General features: G+C 50.2%; 1 protein-coding gene across 1 annotated transcript in view; it reads left to right on the forward strand.

Annotated features, from left to right (window-relative positions):
* LOC100769264 (A disintegrin and metalloproteinase with thrombospondin motifs 2) overlaps positions 1 to 19,089 on the forward strand; it is a 201,179-nt gene that overhangs the window by 163,289 nt on the left and 18,801 nt on the right. The window contains 7 exon segments of the mRNA XM_027427626.2: positions 10,050 to 10,206; positions 11,600 to 11,705; positions 12,409 to 12,552; positions 12,913 to 13,045; positions 13,467 to 13,580; positions 15,798 to 15,943; positions 17,886 to 18,061. Of these exon segments, the coding sequence (XP_027283427.1) occupies positions 10,050 to 10,206; positions 11,600 to 11,705; positions 12,409 to 12,552; positions 12,913 to 13,045; positions 13,467 to 13,580; positions 15,798 to 15,943; positions 17,886 to 18,061 (976 nt within the window).

The raw sequence follows: 19,089 nt of genomic DNA on the forward strand, positions 1-19,089 counted from the left end.
ATTCCTGGACTGTGAGAGGAAGTGGTTTCAACTTGGAAATTTTGGTATCCTGGATGTAGAAATGCAAACAAGGAGATCATGTTAGGAGGGCATGGTGCTGGCCTGCCCCTCTGGAGAGCTGTGTGGAGGGGGAGAGTGGATATAGATCACAGCTGGGTTGCATGGAGAAGGCTTGGAGCTGGAAATGAACATTCTCAGACCAGAACATGGAAGAAACTGCGGAGGTGTGTTAGTTAGCTTTTAGTAGCTGTACCAAAATATCCGAGACAGATAACTTAAAAATGCAACTGAGCTTATGATTTCAGAGGTTTCAGACTACAGCTGTTCAACCCATGGTTTTGGGACCTTTAGTGACAGAACAGCGTGGAGGGGATGTGGAGTAAGTAAAGGGTACTCACCTCCAGAATAGAAATGCGAAGAAGCTGGGAAGCAAAGAGAAAAGCTGTGTTGCAACACCTTCTTCTAGGGCATGACCCCCAGTGACCTAACTTCCTCCAAAAGGTTCTACCACCCAATGGCACTTTAACTGGTGACCAAGCCTTTACCAGACCCCTTGGGGAACAGTGTAGAGCTAAATAGCAAGCAGCTTGGTGCTTGGCTGTGGACAAATAGCCCCAGGCTGCAAGGCCCAAAGTGGCATCTGCAAGGAGAGGCTGTGTACCCCTTGGAGCCACAGGCCACACAGGACAGGGGTGCTCCATTCCAGGGCAGCTGGCAGGGCCCACAGAGCCTGGCCAAGCAAGAATTCGGCCTCTAGCCCTACCACAATAACTTCTGCAGATGAATTATTAGAAAAGGCAAATGTGGCTGAGCCCAAGATATTAAAAAAAATCCCTGTTTTTTTAAAAATGATTAAACTCCATAAATTTCCTGAGAATCTCACTCCCTCCAGTTACTTATGAAAGTTTCTCATTTCTACACTTATCTTGTGCAGGCGAGGTGGCGTCTGCAGCCACGGGTCACAGAATGTCTTGTGTAGCACTGGGGGCAAGGTTCTGTGTTGGGATTTCCAAAGAGTGCCATGATTGTAGGAGATGTACCCTGAGCTCAGGAGCTCTGGCCTCCCACCAAGTCCATTCCGGGGTGCGCAGGAACAAGAGCAACACAGCTGCACCTTGTTTAGTGACAGACAAGATGCCAACACTATGAAACCAACACAATGAGGTGAGGCAGACCTTGGATAGAGTGGCCAGGCAGAGACCTGAGAGCCAAGAGGCTCAGTGCCTATTACCCCTCCCCTCACCCCAAGTATACTCAAAAATGGGGAAAGCAAAGCTGGGCTGCTAGACGGGACCCTTGGTGTGGGACATGGTTCATACAGCAGATGAATTCTGGGAAGACGTTCTGCATGGGGCTTCTGGGTTCGTTCTGGGGACTGTGATGGTTAAACTTGATTGTCAACTGGATAGGATTTGGATTTGCCGTGGAAACAAGTCTCTGGGAGTCTTGGTTAAGTATAGTTGGAAGACCCACCCTAAATGTGAGTGGCTATTATGTATGCTGAGGTCCTGGACTGAACACAAAGGAGAAAGCAATTAGAGCTTCTGGATTGTGGATGTCGTGTGACCTCCTGCCCTACATTCCTGCCATGGTGACTTCCCTTCCATTTCATGTCCCCTTGATCTGAGAGCCAAAATAAATCCTCCTCCTTTAAGTTGCCTTTGTCAGTCATTTTGTCACAAGAATAGGGCTGGTAACTAATAAAAAGAATGAGGCTTCCTCTCTGGAAGAATTTAAGCCCCTACAAAACCAAGGTGGCTGCAGCCAGGAGGTATTGAGCTGTGTCTACCACTGTCAGAGTGTACTCCCGGGGTGTGAAGCCATCACCTGCTCTTTGGCAGAAAGAGGCACAGACCCGCAGCTATTATTCATCCCTAATTGTCAATGGAAATGTACCAGGCCCCTCTTCCTGGTCCCTTCCTGCCTTGTCCCAGGTCCCACTAGGCTCCAGTAGGGGTAAAATTGACAATACTTACATGAGTGGCATGTTGTTTATCTCTAGCTTATGGGAGGCATCCGAGTTATCTCAAGTTTTTCCTAAAACAACATTTTTTCTCCATTTCTTAAAAAAAAAGAAGAAGAAAAGAGATTATCTTATTTTACACAATATGCCACCAGCCAGGGAGCCGAGCATCAGCCGCACTCGTGGGTTGCATAGCAACTGGCTTTTCAATTGATTTTTTGAGAAGGAACCAAAGCTACTCAAGTGTTCTCATTTTAAATATTTCCTTGGATGATGGAAATCAAAGGAAATGGAGATGAGAGACTTGGGGACATTCCGAGGACATAAGGTGTCTTGTGAAGGCCAGCTCAAGACAGGGTATGGGATGCTTGTTGGAATTTGTCAGCATTTGGGGTGAAAGGTCAGACAGTCTTGGTCTGTCAGTCGAAGGCAGAGGCATTCTGTGAGGAAAGGACTTCACAGCCCAAAGCCTTTTGGAGCAGTGGCACCACTGTGTTCTTGCCACGTGTCCCAGGATATCTATCACCTGTCCTGCCACCATGGAACCAGAGACAAGGGTGGGGCTAGGATGGGAAGTGGAGGCTTCTTCCAGATAGCCTTGCATCGGGGACCCTGGAGAGCCACACAAGTCTATATTAACCTGGGAAAGATCCTCTGAGGCAAGACATAATGGTCAGTCCTTAGTCATCCTTGGCACACCCCCTCACCCAGATGCCTTTGGGTCTAGAGTAGATGAGAAGGTATCAGGGCTAGACATTGCCATTGGGGGTTGTCTTAGTCCATTCGAGCTGCTGTAACAAATATACCTTGGATTGGATACTTAATAAGCAACAGAATTTTGTACCTCATAAGTTCTAAAGGCTGAGAATTCCAAGTTCAGAATGCCAGCAGATCTGGAGTCCTCACAGACAGCTGATGCTCATAGGGTAGCAGAAGGGACAGGCCTTAGATGAATTCTATATGAGAGCCACTGCAGTTTAGGGGACTTTGTCTCCTATCCTGACTTTCTAGGGGCCCATATCTTAGTAATATTGTACTAGCAGTTAGTTTCCAATGTGTGAATTCCAATTTTTAGAACCTAACAGGAGGCCACTCAGCTTCGAAGCCTGCCGTAGTAGCTTGGCTTTCTCAGAAGGGCATGCCTTCCTGCCCTCTCTCTTCTTGAAGTTCTAGGAGGCGCCTGTATTGTTACCTTTGAGCCACCCACACTACCTTGCATGCCACAGCTGGGAGCAGAAGACCCCAGCCTCGAGGGATCCCCAGACAGCCAGGCTGGATGTAGTAGAGCTTTGTGGAACCATTGGCCCTGTTCCTGGCATTCGTGCCAGCCCACTGGTACTGTGGGACCTTGAATGAGTTACTATCACAGAGCCTTGTTTTCTCCAGTAAGAGGAGTCTGTGGGACCCCAACCCTGGGGTCCCACAATTGCACTGGCTGCATTGACTCCAATTGTGGATGTCAGTGAGAGATTTGTTTGTTTGTTTCGCTGTCAGAAGCCCTCCACGGGGCTGTGTTGCTCTCAGCCTCACTCCTTTATGGAGGCAGCTGGCTTATACCCAGCTTCAGTGCCCGTTATCTGAAGGTATTTCTCCTCAAAGAGAGCACGTCCATACAAGTATCAAGTGTCAGCAGTGTATGTTTCAATCACTCCGCCTCAGTGGTCTTGTTCATCTTTGGGTGGCTCATTTGTAAGTTACACTCTGTCGCAGGGAGGTATGTCTGAGAGGAAACACACACCTAGTATCCTCAGAGCCTGCCACGGCCCACTGTTTCAGGTTTCCTGTTGGGGTCCTGGTAGATATCCCTCATAATAAGGGGACACCCATAATCACTGTCACCATCCATAGGACAATGAGGATGTGGCTCCAGGGGGTCACACATGGCAGCCACTTTGTCCCTTTGTTCCATATCCCACTTTGTCATGCTAGTGAACTGGAGGGCACAGTCCTCGGATGAGCTGCCCCGGCTCCCCTGTGGCCAACGCTGTCAACCAAGGTGACTCTGCCATTCTGTCCCCCACTCATGGACTCAAGGTGATGTTTAGATATATTTCAGCTGTTACAGCTTGGGAGTTAACAGGATAGCACATCCATCCCCTACACACACACATACACACACACACACACACACACACACACACACACACACACACACACAGGTTAACTAGCCTTAAATGTCAACAATACTGAGAATGAGAAGTGAGCTCTACTCAATTGAACCTTATCCCTGTGCATGCTTCCCTGTTCCCTGCCTGTTTGGGAAGGCTAGCCTGAGGCTTCCTGAGGCCAAGGCATTCTGGGATGGATTTGGGACCAGCTAAAGCCAGATAGCCTTGGAGCCTGAACCACTAGTGCTACTGAGTGGGCCATACAGTCACTGCCAGAGCAGACAAGGACAAGGAGGACTTGTGGGTGTGGACTGGGTCTTGGTTACTTTCTGACCCCGTGATAAAACACTCTGACCAAAGTGACATAAGGGTTTATTTCAGTTTACATTTCCAGGTTACAATCCATAATGGCGGGGAAAGTCACAGTAACAAGAGTTTGAAGTAGCTGGTGATGTCACATCAGCAGCCAAAAGCAAGAGCAACCAATACTTAGCTCTGTTCAGGTCCCCTCTCCATATATACAGCCCAGGCTTCCAGTCAGGAAATGGGGCCACCATGGTGGGTGTGTCTTCCCACCTCAGTGGACAGAATCAAGGCAATCTCGAGCATTCATGCTCACAGGTGCCTCTCCCAGGTGATCATAGATTGTCAGATGGACATTAACACTAACTATTGCTAGCTGTGTGCCCTGCCCACACTGTCATAGGTGAAAACACCTGCGCTCTAGGCTGAGTGCTCAGGTTGTGCCAGAGGAGCCCAGAGAAAGAGTCAAATTGTCCAAGAACAGTAGAGTACCCACCTGTGCCCCACACCTCCAGCTCCAGGCTCCCTGTCCACAGCACTGGGATTGGGTGTGTGGCCAGTGTACACACAGGCATGTGGTGGCACCCAGCCTGCAGAGCCTTCCTCTTGCCAAGCAAGCGTGGAGCCTGGCCTCCAGGCAGCAGATCCCATTTTCCTGTCTCCTTGACTGAAGGAGGGAAGAATATAAATAATTCAGTTTGTTCCACTGCAAACAGTCCACGTGTCAGAGCAGAGGCTGGAATACAACTTCTTGCACAAGTCTTAATTGGTTTGTTTAGGGTGAGGGCCCAGAGGCTGTGTCTGGGGCCTAGAGGGTTACCACTGCCCTACTGCAAGCCGGATCTGCAGCCCAGCCTGGAGGAGCAGGCAGGGCTCCCCAGCCTGCCCACTTTGCTTAGGGTCTTGACAATTCATTCTTGTAGCAGCAGCGCCACCTGGTGGTTGCATCTGGAGCCTGCCCTTCCTTTTCCTTCTGTCTAGAGGTGGACTTACCTGGGGGACAGAACTTCTTTCTGACCTTTGTATGGCTTCCACCTCCACCTCTCCTACTTGTGGGTTTTAGAGTCAATGGCTTTCATGGTATGAGATGCAGTTTCTCATCTGGGAGTTAGGATAGTGACAGCACTTATGGCTTAGGCATATCTGACATTTCAATGAGATACGTTCAAGGCTTAGTCTCAAAGAACCAGAAGGCCATGAGCACACAGGAAGAATTGGTTGTTGCCACCAGCACTGAGATCCATTCTTGCTGGTGAGCCCTTTTCAGGAGTTCCTGGTGATGTTCCTGCAGCCAGCCCTCTTCATTTAGACACGTCTGTCCTTCCTGCAGTCTTTGAGGCTCTGTACTCCCCTCCCTGTCCCAGCATTCATTCCTTCCCTTAGTGATAAACATGTATGTATGATAAACATGAACAGCCCTGTATAGCAAGCAGTGTGTCTAGACAGGGACCATGTAACAATTGGCTTCATGTTGAAACGGGGGTCTTGGGTAGCAAAGCCCACACTAGGAGGATGGCCACTCACCTTTAGGTCCCTGTGGGGTATTCAGTGAGCCTCCTTAGCAGCCCCAATGCTTCAAGATTGGATGCATCAATGAGAAGGAAAGGCTCAGCTCCCCGACCAGGGCTTCTATGCCCTGACTCATGGGCCCAGTTTCCACAACTGCACACTGAAGGCACAGTGGCTCTGGCGCATCTAGGGTCTCCACACTGGGGTCAAAGTTATGGAACTGTTGTCACTGTGAAGAGCCATGCCCCAGAATGCCAGCCCTCATTCCATTAGGTGGTAGACCCTCCATCTACCACTCAGCCTTGGGGAATGGGTATGCCATATCCACTTTCAAACAGTGTCTGCTCCAGCCCCCAAGCTCCTCCTCACAGGCCTACAGAGTCAGCCAGCCCTCCCCTGAAGGATTGTCTCCTGCACACTCATCCTCACTCTGCACAGCTGTGAGCAGGTACACAGAGACTTTCCTAGAAAACACCAATGCAAAGATGAGTAGGAGCCAGGTATTGGATGCTTCCAGAGCTGAGAGGAAGACAGGTGGCCAAGACCAACGAAACAAACAGCTCTCAGAGCCTTTGCGACTCCCACAAGAGATCCAGACTTCAGAAACAGGGAGGGTTCCCTTATCTTTGGTGTTACTTTCCACTCAGAATACCTGCCATCTGTGATGTGAAAATATTAAGTGGAAAAATCCAGAAACAAAAAGTTTACCACATTTAAATTGCACGCTGTTCCAGGGAACTTGCTAAAATAAGGCACCGTCTCTCTCCATCCTGCCAGAATTATCACCTCATCCAGGTGCAGAGGTAGATACCCATGATGAAAATGAGCTAGAGAGAAGCCATAAAGTGCTTGCAAGGGTCAAAGTTTATTGTAAGTGTGCGTATATAGGAAAAATACAGTGTATATAGGGTCAATACTCTGTGGTTTCCAGCACCCACTGGGGACCCAGGGTTTCCAGCGGGGCTCCTGCAACTGGCCCAATGGCAATTAGACTGCCTCTGGCAGTTGGTACCTTGCCCTGCTCACAGCCAGCTTGTGCCTCCTTCCAGGGATCCAAAACTGCCCAGTTGTCCCAGATATCTCTGCCTCAAGAAGAGCTTTTTAAAAAGTATTTTTAAAAAATTGTGTGTATGTGTGTGGAGGTAGTTAGGGGTTGGTATATGTATGAGAATATATTCATGAAAAAAAAAATCAGGGACCAGAGGGTTCCTTGGAGCTGAAGCTACAGGTGGTTGTGCACTCGGGTCCTCTGCAAGAGCAGTATGTGCTCTTGACCACTGATCCATCTCTCCAAACTCCCAAGAGGAATCTTTAAGGACACATGGAGCAAGGCCACTGACGGGTCCCATGACATGGGGGGGGGGAGTAGGATGAAGGAAAGGGGCCCGGGGAAGAAGGCAGAAACCTCTTTGTGCTTCTAAGGCATGTCAGCTGAGTTTTCAGACCCTTAAGCCCCTGTTCTATTAGCTTAGCTTAGGTTCCAGGCTGACCCTTGGCCTGGAGAAAGAGTATCTGGTCTGTTCAGTACTGGGTTCTGTACCCCAGGAAGCAGGGAAGAGGTACTCCCTGGAGGTTTCACCAGGTGAGCAGACTGTATGAGAAATGCCATCCTTTCATGATGGATTGTCCCCAGTACTGTGACCAGATGGATCCCAGACCCTCCCCGCTAAGCCATCAGGCACTCCCCACACACCCTCCCCCTTGTGTCCACTACCATCCTGCACCAAGGCCAGAAACCACCCATCCTGCACCAAGGCCAGAAACCACCTTCATCCTTGCCTTATTGTCTCCACCCCCTGCCCTGATGTCTCCTACCTCCTGATACACCCAGATGTTGAATCCACCCCCCATCCCTGTCAGTACAATGGCCACACTTGCTTCCCCTTCCTGACTCCACCCTTTCTGGCAAGAACCAGCTCTTTCTAAAATTCACATGGATCCTGTCCTTACCACTGGATGCAATATTGATGTCTTGTCACAGGCTAGCCTTTGGGCAGGACACTCTGTGACCCCCTAAAATGCTCCAGATCCAGTAAGAACAAGAAAACTATCCCTTGGGACCTTGGTGCCTGCTTAAGATAGGCCAAACCTTGAAAAGGTTGGGAGAAAATACAGTTGGTTCTCCACACCCCCAGCCCTGCTTCTGCCAATTCCACCAACTACAGATGGAGGATAATCAGGAGGAAACATGACATCTGTATTGAGCATATGTAGGCTTTTATCTTGTTGTTATTCCCTAAACAATCAGTATAACAACTATGCACTCAGCACTTATACTGTGGTATATGGTATAAGTCATTTGGAGTTGCTGTAAAGGATACAGAAGGAGGTGTGAGGTTCTATGTAAATGTTGCATCCTTTTATAGAAGGGACGTGAGAATTTACCAATGTGGTATCTGCTGGAGTACTAAAAACACTCCCCCAGCAGATATCAAGGGATGGCCATATATGCACTTACCTTGTCGCTTAGGGGTGCCTGGATGCTTTACTTCTTGGGGTGCCTGCCTGCACATCAAAGCTCACAGGGCACATCACATAGTTGCTGTTTTCTGAAGTCCTGCTTTTCTGGGGTCCCCAGTGCAGCTCTTTTCTGGGACAATGTTCCCCAAATCTGCCTCTATCCTGCCCTTTAGAGATCTTTCTTGGGATTCCAAAGCTAGGAAATGGGTCTTAGACCTCTTGAGCTCTGCCCCATAGCATGAACCCCTTGGGGCTGGGGAGCGCTGGTAACAGTCTGCCTTCTTGGAACAGACAGAGAACAAAACAAGACAAGAACAAAAACACAAATCAATATTTCAATAAATTATCCTGCCACGGCAGTGAAATCACCTTGTCTGCCAAGAGAGACTCAGGAATGGAGCCCAGCATTAAGGAAAGGATGCAATCAGCGGTGTCCAATCTGCAACGTGGTGGGGGGTTCTGTCCACTGCATTGTCTTCAAGGTGGGGAGGGGCTTCTTCCACGAGAAGAACTGCCTTTATTCAGAAATTCTTAAATGAGTGACTTGGGGAGAGGGGTGGAATTTCATCTGTCCACTAAAGCCATTTTCGTTCAAACCAACCAACTATTGGGTTGGGAGGTGCTAGGGAATTGAACCCAGGTTTTTGTGTTCTGGGATGGCACTGTACCCACTGAGCTTGAAAACTTTACATTGATGGTAGACTCATCCAAGACATTTGGTCTGGCAAGCCTGGGCCTCTGTTCTTGAATGCCAGCCATGGGCCAGTATTCAGTGAACATGACCCCTGAAGATGCCCAGAACCTCTTGAGGGTGGGGAGGAGGTTCTGTCTGCATAGTATTGACCCATTTGCTCTTACCCTGCATCAACCTGGCTCCTGCCTCCTGTCCTGTCCCCTCCTGTTCGCTGGCCCTAATACCCGAGTGTATATTCCTGGCTGGGTTCTTCAGTCTCTTCAAAGACTTGGCCGGAGCTCTTCTCCCACACTGGTGTAGGCCATGCCAGTCAGCTAGCTGCTGTCTTTCACTTGCTAGCTAGGGCCCTTGCCTGGAGTGCTCAGGGCTTCCATAAAAGAGGGAGCTCAGAATTCTTTTGGATTCAAGTGACAGTGATACACCTCAGAATTGCTTGACTCCTAAATAAGGCAAGTGGGAAAGGCAGCCCGGTAGTCCCTAGGGCCATGGGGTGGTAGCCTCCCCTGTTTGTAGGTAGGACTGAGAATGGTTAATAGAACAAACCTTTGTGTTCAACATGCATGCATTCTTTTGTTGTCTCTTCAGTCATTAGTACCAGAGAAAGCAAACTGCCCATTGTGAGCTGTCTGTAGAAGGGCCTGGGTGGCATGGTGAGGATCCCACCTCCTACACCATTTGACAGACTAGGGCAAATGGGGTCCTGCTTCTAACTTCGGAATGAGCTTGGTAGGGAGATGGCCTGGCCCCAGAGGAGACTTGAGACAAGCCTGCAGCCCCACTTCCCGCTTGACAGTGTGGAGACTCATGCAGGTGAGGGTGACCTAGAACCTTCTCTTCCATTCAGAAGAACAGGGCTGAATGGAGGGCCAGGCCTGGGAGTGACTGGCAGGAAGCCGAGTGGCCTCTGGACCAGATCCCCAATGGCTGGGCTCTGTCGGCACAACTAGCTCTTCAGCCGCTAGTAACCTGCCAGACACCACTGCATTCTTCTGTCTTTCTCCACCCACTGTAGTCCATGAACCTCATTGAAATTGGAAACCCCTCTCAGAGTCTGGAAAACGTCTGCCGCTGGGCCTACCTCCAGCAGAAGCCGGACACCGACCACGATGAGTACCACGATCATGCCATTTTCCTCACACGCCAGGACTTCGGGCCCTCGGGCATGCAAGGTTAGTGCTATGCCTCAAATGCTGGGAAAGAAGCCGGACCCAGCAAGAGGCTCCCAACAGGTGAAGCCTAGTCTAGAGCAGAGGGGCAGGGTGTGGAGGGGAAGGGCTGTGGCTACTTTAGCTGCATGAGTGGTTGGCAGTATTGACCTTCTGGCTCCAGAAAATCACCAGAGCCTGTATCATTTCCCTGGCCCCCATCTCACCCCCTCCAAAAAACAAACAACAGCAGAAAACCACAACAACGGAGAAGTAGTGGCACACGCCTTTAATCCCTGCACTCTGGAGGCAGAGACAGACAGATCTCTGTGAGTTCCAGACCAGCCTGGTCTACAGAGTGAGTTCTGGGACAGGCTCTAAAGCTACAGAGAAACCCTGTTTCGAAAAACCAAAAAACCCAAACAAACAAACAAAAATACAACAAAAAAACATGTTGCCCTGAATAACAGAGGAAGGTCAGGAATGGGTGTCTAGACCAGACCAGATAGGGTTTGACAGCCTGAAGATGAGACCATGTCCAGAGTCTAGACTTCAGAGTTAAGTTTCTTCCCTGGATTCTGATAGGTTACCAACTGATTCTTTACACGAGGGCTCAAACTACATATAACCCAACAGATATAAAAGAAAAAAATTGACCAAACTATATGGTTGAAGATGTTACTAGACACCACAGATGAGAAAATGAATGAAGACAGTAGTTTGGGGCTAATGAAGCAAGATGGCTCAGCTGGTAAAGGCACTTGCTGCCAAGCCAGAGGACACGAGTTCAATCCTTGGGATCAATATAGTGGGAGGAGAGAAGAAACTTCTACACAGGCATTGTGGCTCGCGCGCGCACGAGTGTGTGCGTGTACACACACACACACACACACACACACACACACACACACACGCACACACACGCACGCACACACGCACACACCAATGCAATTTTAAAGCCTTTGTATAAAGCTAACATCATAACAAATTGATATTTATAGCTATTATTAAGAAGAAGGTTGAAAAATAAATCACAGATGCACATGTCTCAAGTAATTTGGCAAAGAGCAACCAAAGAAACCCAGCGGTGTCGAAGGATGGAAATGGAATAGTCAAAGCTCAGCGAGAAGCAGAGACAGTTCACAGGGTGAGGAAGAGCGAGCAGGAAGGAAGCTGCCGAGGTGACAGACAAGGCCCAGCAGAGACCTGTGCCAGTCGCAGTGTGGGCTGTGCCAAGCTGGTGATGGGCAGGAGGCCTGCTGTCAGCGCGGGTATCTTCTGAGTCCCACCAACAGGGGGCAGTTGATCCTGTAGGATTGCTTTAGGGATGGGTCCTATCTGGGATTTTGAGATCTGGGGCTGTCTGGGGGTAGAACTCCAGGCCTGGAGGCTGGAGCCACCTTCTGTCTCCTCCCAGGCTATGCTCCTGTCACTGGGATGTGCCACCCTGTCCGCAGCTGCACCCTGAACCATGAGGATGGCTTCTCCTCGGCATTTGTGGTGGCTCATGAGACTGGCCATGTGTAAGTGGCCTGACCCATCCTTGTATGGAGAAATCGGATCCTTTACTCCTGGCTGACCACTTTTCCCTGCGCCTAAGAGGGACAGCCATGTAGAAAAGCCACTTTGACGTGTTTTCCTGAAGTTCTGGCCTGAGGTCAGCTTTCTGCTGACAGAACAAATCAAATCAAAGACAAAAAAGCACCTGGGGGCAGAGTGAGCTCTGGGTATAAGGGAGCCAAGGGCCTTGTGCCATTATCCCATTCAAGTCCTGGGGTCAGGACTTTTTGTAGAGGGGTCCACCAAGGCTCTGTGGGAGGGTAGCCCAGGGTCAAAAAGCCAGGACTCTTCCCAGGTGTGCATATTACAGGCATCAGTAGAGACCCTGAGTCTCAGGGCAAGATAAGCATTTATGGGTTTTGCAGAGCTGATGGGTATATGCAAGAAGGAGTGTCCTGGATGCTCTGGGCTATAGACAGCCCTACCCGCACTGTGCATTCAGGAAATAGTGGCCCTCCTTGGGGACACGATGAAGGATGCCTGGTAGCTATCCTCTTCACAGAGTAGCACTGGCTTCAAGACTCTAGTCAAAGTGGATCGGAGTAGAGACGCTCCAAGATATCCCCTATGGTTGTTAGAAATGCCTTCCTGGTTGAGGGGTGGGGACATGGCCGGGTCAGGGCACTCAGGCAAGGGTCCAGCCAGGCTGCCTTGGTCCCCATACAGGCTAGGCATGGAGCATGATGGGCAGGGCAACCGCTGCGGTGACGAGGTGCGGCTGGGCAGTATCATGGCACCCTTGGTACAGGCTGCCTTCCATCGCTTCCACTGGTCCCGCTGCAGCCAGCAGGAGCTTGGCCGATACCTGCAGTGAGTACCTCCCTGGGCCCCCAAGGGTGATCCCTCCTTGGGTTCAGTTCTAAGAGGGCACAGTGCCCAGTGTGCCTGGGTCCAGCCTGAACCCTCAGATCTTGAGGCCTCTGAGATGAGTGAGAGATCCTGGTGCCCAGAGAAGACCCCACTTTGGAGTGGGGGGGTTCCAACACTGACACTGAATAGACCAGAAGCTGCCCTAGCCAGGTCTTGACATCTCAAACTCGTGGAGGAGGCAAACTGAGGCATCACAACTAAAGACCAGGGTTATGAAGTCTTGCCCACCATCCTAACTCCAGCATGGATCTCAGCTCCCCCACTGAAGGTTGTTTGTGGCACCCACGTGTCCCCCTACAGTTCCTATGACTGCCTGCGTGACGACCCCTTCGCCCATGACTGGCCGGCTTTGCCTCAGCTCCCAGGGCTGCACTATTCCATGAACGAGCAGTGTCGATTCGACTTTGGCCTGGGCTACATGATGTGCACTGCGGTGAGTGCAGGGACACAGCGAGTGTCCCCAGGTCCCTGCGGTGATGACATTTAAGGCACCTGCCACTCCTGCCCAGGGCCACAGGAATGCCCACTCAGTTTTCACAGAAGGTGTTCTGCCTTTCGTCTGCCTGTCAAAGTTCTACCAGGAGGGCAGCCTCAAGGCTGGAGACCAAGTCTCCAAGAGGCCCAATAATACCCAGAGACACTGTCATATCCACACTGCATGCACTTGGTCCCCACAGCCCCAGAATCACATGGAACTTGCAACAGCCACCCACACAGGCATGTTCACAGGCCAGTTCAGGTTATAGGGCTAGGGTGAGGGGGTGTCGTTTATAGGGCTAGGGTGAGGGGGCGTTGTTCTGGGTGGTCTGCTGAGGGTGGAAGCAGCCTGATAAACTGAGGGTATTCTCTTCCAGTTCCGGACCTTTGACCCCTGCAAACAACTATGGTGCAGCCACCCCGACAACCCTTACTTTTGCAAGACAAAGAAGGGTCCCCCACTGGACGGGACTATGTGTGCACCTGGCAAGGTGAGTCAGAATTAAGGGTTCTTCATGGCTTACCAGGCATCGTGCTTAAGTCACACAATAACCAGAGACAGGCTCTGCAGTGTCTGTAAAGGGACCAGGAATCTTGTTAGGAGGCCCCAGATGTTCTCTTTCTTGCTTCCCCACCCATTTTGATATGCCCTGTCATGTAGCCCAGGCTGGTCTTAAACTTGATATGCAGCTAAGGATGACCTTGAACTTCTGATCCTCTTGTCTCTACCTGCCTAGTGTTAGGATTGCAGGCATGTGCCACTGTGCCAGGTTTATGAGGTCCTAGGGATAGAACCCAGGACTTCCTGCATACCAGAGAAACATGCTAACCGAGCTACAGCCCCAACCTTCATTTCTACTTTTAGTCACTCTCCACACTGGACAGATTGGAGCTTCCCACACCATAGCAGGCCCATCATCTCAAGATTCCTTCCTGCCCATTGTGGGTGGTCATGGGTCACTTTGTCATGAAGCCAGCATGAGCCAGCATGAGGTACAGCCTGAGGGTTAGCCTTGACAGCCTCAGGGCCTCTGGTTTGTCCCTTGTCAAGATCATTCACTGCTTAGCCAACCACCCTCTCCACAAGTCTGCAGAAAGTATTCTTTTCCTGTTTGTCCAGCCAAGATTCTAGACCCTATTCTTATTGGTTCTGGTGAAATAAGATGCTCACTCCTTAGCCAATCATTTTCTAGGGGCTTGGCATATGCAGATGAGCTTAAACCAAAATGGCTTCCCCTCAGGGCTCAGTCAAGCTTGGAACTAGACATCCCTCAGGTGTCACCATGTGGGTGAATTTCCCTTATCCCTTGTGATAAGGACACTGATCCATTTCATGAGGGCCATGACTTAATGAACTCCTCACAGATGCACCTCCACACCATCACACTGGGGATTAAGTCCACAGTGTCCCTCCTGGCCTGTCAGTTCTACCTCCTCCACCAGCTGACAGAAACATGAGCCAACATGTCTGTGAGTTCATCTCCTCCTCAGTGTTGAAGTGAGGGAAGCTTTATTGGGAGAGCTGAAGTAACTGTGGCCCAGAGAGGACATGCAGGAATCACTTAGTCTGTTTGTCCAGCCTGACAGCATTAGGTCGAGCCCTTGACACATACTCAGAGCTCTGAGAGGGAGACTCCAGAGAAGGACAGCCACTTCAGGCATTAGTGTCAGGTCTCTCCTACCTTATGGATGCCAGGGATCAAACTTAGGTTGTCAGGCTTGGTGGCAATTGCCTTTATTTGCTGAACCATCTTGCTGACTCCACAATTCATAGTCTGGTGCTCCAAACAGACTCAAGTACATACATGCACCCTCACTCTCATATTTACATGTGAAGTATGTTTTTTCACATACATTCAAGCATATATGCAACACAGACATGCACACATACATAAGCACTCATGCATGCAAAAATAATGGTTTTCCAGTTTGGGTCATTTGTGGAAATTGTGCTGTTATTTGTCTTTTTTGAGTCATGTTTTCTTATTCTAAATCAACAATGCAGTTGTTGGATTGTGAAGGACTGAAATGCTAATTTACTGTTTTTTATTTTGGAATCTTCTTAACGTGGGCTTCTTATAGGGTTTTATAAGCTTCCTCCCCTGGGAAGAATAAGACAATGGAATTTAGTGGTTTTCCCACTCCAGTGTTCTGCTTCCTAAGTTCTTGGTCTTCCTCCTCCATACCCTGAGGCTACTTAGACCTGATAATGCCTCCAAGATCTCTGTTCTTCTTATTGCATCTTTGTCCAGGCACATGGGGACATTTAACCTGGGAACATGCTATGTCATAGGCACAGTGGTTCGGAGTAGGCTGAACAAGGCCCTGAAGGGTAGGTCTGGACATCCCATTCCACTTATTGTCACAGGCCAGGCGAGGCCTGTTTGACTTAAGTGCTTTGATTTTTAGGGACAGGAAGATCAGACACTATAGTCCCTAGCCCCATGCCTTCAGAGCAGGCTCAGGGCAGCCATTGCAGACACCACCCCACTGAGGGGAGTAGGCCTCCCCTGCAATTCTGGTGTAGGCAATGGGTCAAAGGAGTGCCTTCTTGTCTTGGTAATTACGTTTGTTGTTTTTAATTTGGGGGGTAAGGCATGTGCTGCAGAAGTCAGAATATAACACGGGGACATCATTTCTCAGGCCAGTAAGCAGCAAGGGCCTTTACCCAATGAGCTGTCTCACCAGCCCACCTTCCTATCTTTTAGCATTGCTTTAAAGGCCACTGCATCTGGCTGACACCTGACATCCTCAAACGAGATGGCAACTGGGGAGCCTGGACTCCTTTCGGCTCCTGCTCACGCACCTGCGGCACAGGTGTAAAGTTCAGGACCCGCCAGTGTGACAACCCACAGTGAGTTGACCTGACGTTACCAGATTCTTCCAGGGGGCCTTGGACATTTCGGCATACAAGGTTCAGGGAGAGTGCAAGGAAAACCCTCCAGTCTTTATTTCTCCTCAGGAGGAAGCTGGGGTGCTGAGGAAGGGCTGGCTCTTTTCCTGGCTCACAGACCACCATACCCTGGAAACATCAATTCTTGGTCACTACCTGGGGCCCACAGTCCACTCTAGACATAGGCTTCCTCTGCCCTTCTTGGCCTTGGGGGAGTGGAGGATAGAAAGGTGGGACAGAGATGGGGATCTGGGAGTCCCAGAGGAGGGTGTCATGGGTCCCAGGATGCCAGCAGCCTAGACAGTGGCAACTGGAGCCAAGCAGACATTTTGTAGTCGGATGAGAGACAGGGGCAGGAGCTGCCCCTCATACCCCAACCCCCAGATTTATTACCTTCAGTCCCTCCCTCCCTCCTTCCCTGCAGGCCCTGTGACTGTTCGCACACATGGTGGGGTCATTGTCTACCTTGTGTTGGACTATCTGGTGATTTAATTTTGTTTTACCTGAAAATATTGTCAATCTAGAATGTCACGTATGACCATAAACTGATTGCCAGCCCCTAAGTGGGCAAGGTGCAGGCTGACTTGGACATATCCAGTCTGTCTGGTCTCATTGAGGCAACTAGTTAGAGTTAATATTAATTGTGACAAAACACCATGACCAAAAAGCAAGTTGAGGAGGAAAAGGGTTTATTCCACTTTCACATTGCTGTTCATCACTGAAGGACATCAGGACAGGAACCCAAGCAGGGCAGGAGCCCAGAGGCAGGAACTGATGCAGAGGCCATGGAGGGGTGCTGCTTACCAACTCACTTCCCTGGCTTGTTCGGCCTGCTTTCTTATAGAACCCAGGGCAACCAGCCCAGGGACGCCACCACCCACAATGGACTAGGCCCTCCCCCACTGATCACTAAGAAAATTCACTTCAGCTCGATCTTATGGAGGCATTTCCTCAACTGAGGCTCCTTCCTCTCTGATGATTCTAGCTTGTGTCAGGTTGACACAAAGCCAGTCAGTACAAACTCCTATTCTCTGTTCCCCTGAGGCAGCTGTACTGTTTCTGTCAGACCTAACAGTGTCCCCAGGGAACCAAGGAGATAGGCAGTTACACTGTGGGGAAAAGGGCCAAGTCTTTATCAAGGACAAGGATAGACGACCTGTGTCTGGTCACCCCATCTGTACATGGAACACTTTTGGGACCCCAGGCTGTCCTCCTGAAAAGAGCCTGGAGGGAAGGTGGAGCACTGTGGCCCTTGAGCAACCCTGAGGGATTTTTCTCTTGCTTTGGGAAGAAAGCTAGAGCCCAGGGGAGAGCTAGAACCACAAAAGGCCCTGGTGGGGTAAAACTGTTTTCTGCATAGTGAGGAAGTTACCAAAGCTGTATTCTCTAAGGTAGAGAGACCCAGCCCTACACCAGACACCTGATAGGGACTTGTGCATGTGTAGTTCCACAATTTCAGGATTGTTCTGGGTGTTTTCTGCCATGTGACAGTTCTATATCTATGTGCCCAGGACCTGGTCGTAAGGGAAACTCAACTAGCTCTGGTTATCCTGGGATTTGTAATCCAGTGGGGCAGGCAGAATTGTAACATGCAGTCACAGATCTGTATTCCTTAACCATCCTGAGCATCAAAGCCAGGGTGAAGGTGGCATGCCCAGGGAAGATGCTACCTTCTCATGAGAGCACAGATGGGGGATGGGGTTACTGCCAGCTCCTGCTATTCTTGATGTCCCAGGGCCTGCCTGGCTGGGGAGCTACCCGGGTCCTGGTAGGGGTGTATCTCTTTACTCAGTAGAGGTACCCCTTTCATACCTGAGACTCAAGGATTTCCCCACAAATGCCATCCATGGGCAGGTCTTTTCCTAGAGGCCCCAAGAAGGGGAACCTTTGATTTCTCTCGCAGCCCAGCCAACGGGGGCCGCACCTGCTCTGGCCTGGCCTACGACTTCCAGCTCTGCAACCCCCAGGACTGCCCCAACTCCCTGGCTGACTTCCGGGAGGAGCAGTGCCGCCAGTGGGACCTGTACTTTGAGCACGGCGATGGCCAGCACCACTGGCTGCCCCATGAGCACCGGGATGGTGAGCTTCCCGGGGAGGGCAGAGGTGGGATTCAGCACAGAACCCCGGGTGGGGCAAGTAGGGCAGACATTGTTTTATACCTTTGATCCTGCATGGGGCAAAGCTGTGGTGACACTTGGGCCAGAAACTAGGCATAGTGCTGACTAGTGTGACTGCAGGATCCCACACCTGAGCAAGGGCTCTGGGCTGAGGGCAGGGCTTCTGTCCCAGAGGAACCAGAACACTGGCCATGCAGAGGCTTCTGGGATGGAAGCTTAGAGGGTACAAACTCCTACAGCGACCATCCCGTGATCCAGGCTAGAGTTGCATGGTGCCACAAGACTGGGATGGGAGCAGATGTTGACCCTGCAAAGCAATCAGGTGACTTCTGATAGGTAGTTTCCTTCCTGTACTGTGACAAAATACCTCAACAAGAACAAGAAAGGGTTTGTTCAAGTAAACAGTTCCAGGTCTCAATCCATCGTAAAAGGGAAGTCAAGGCCACAGGCACCTCATACATTCACAGTCAAGAGCAGAGACAGAATGGATGCATGAATGCACTCGTGAGCTCAGCTCTTTCTCCCTCTTATACAATCCGGGACCCAAACCCAGGGAACGGCGCTACTCACTTTCAGGCTGGGTCTTCCCACATTGGGTAAAGCAATGAAGACAATCCCATACACACAGGCCTCAGGCCAGCCTAATCTAGACCATCCCTCAATGGGCTCCTGCCCAGGAAATTCAAGACCGAGTCAGGTTGGTAATTGAAATCAACTGTCACAGCACTCTCTCTCACTGTCTTTGTGATCGGCAGAAACTGAACCAAAAAGGTGAAGCATTAAATGGCATCTATTTTGTGTCTTACAGTGTTGGAAAATTAGTAGCTTTAGGCTGAAGAGCGCTTGGTAATTGCCCCTTTGTTTTAGTGCCCCCTCACTATCGGACACCCAGCTCCAGGAATGTTCAAGTTCCTGTACTTAGGAGTGGAGTGTTTGTGTTTACTACTTAACTATTGCAAGTTCAGGCAGGAGGCTTACAGCAAGCAGATA

Source organism: Cricetulus griseus, chromosome 7 (genome assembly GCF_003668045.3).
Source record: "Cricetulus griseus strain 17A/GY chromosome 7, alternate assembly CriGri-PICRH-1.0, whole genome shotgun sequence".
NCBI lineage: Eukaryota > Metazoa > Chordata > Mammalia > Rodentia > Cricetidae > Cricetulus > Cricetulus griseus.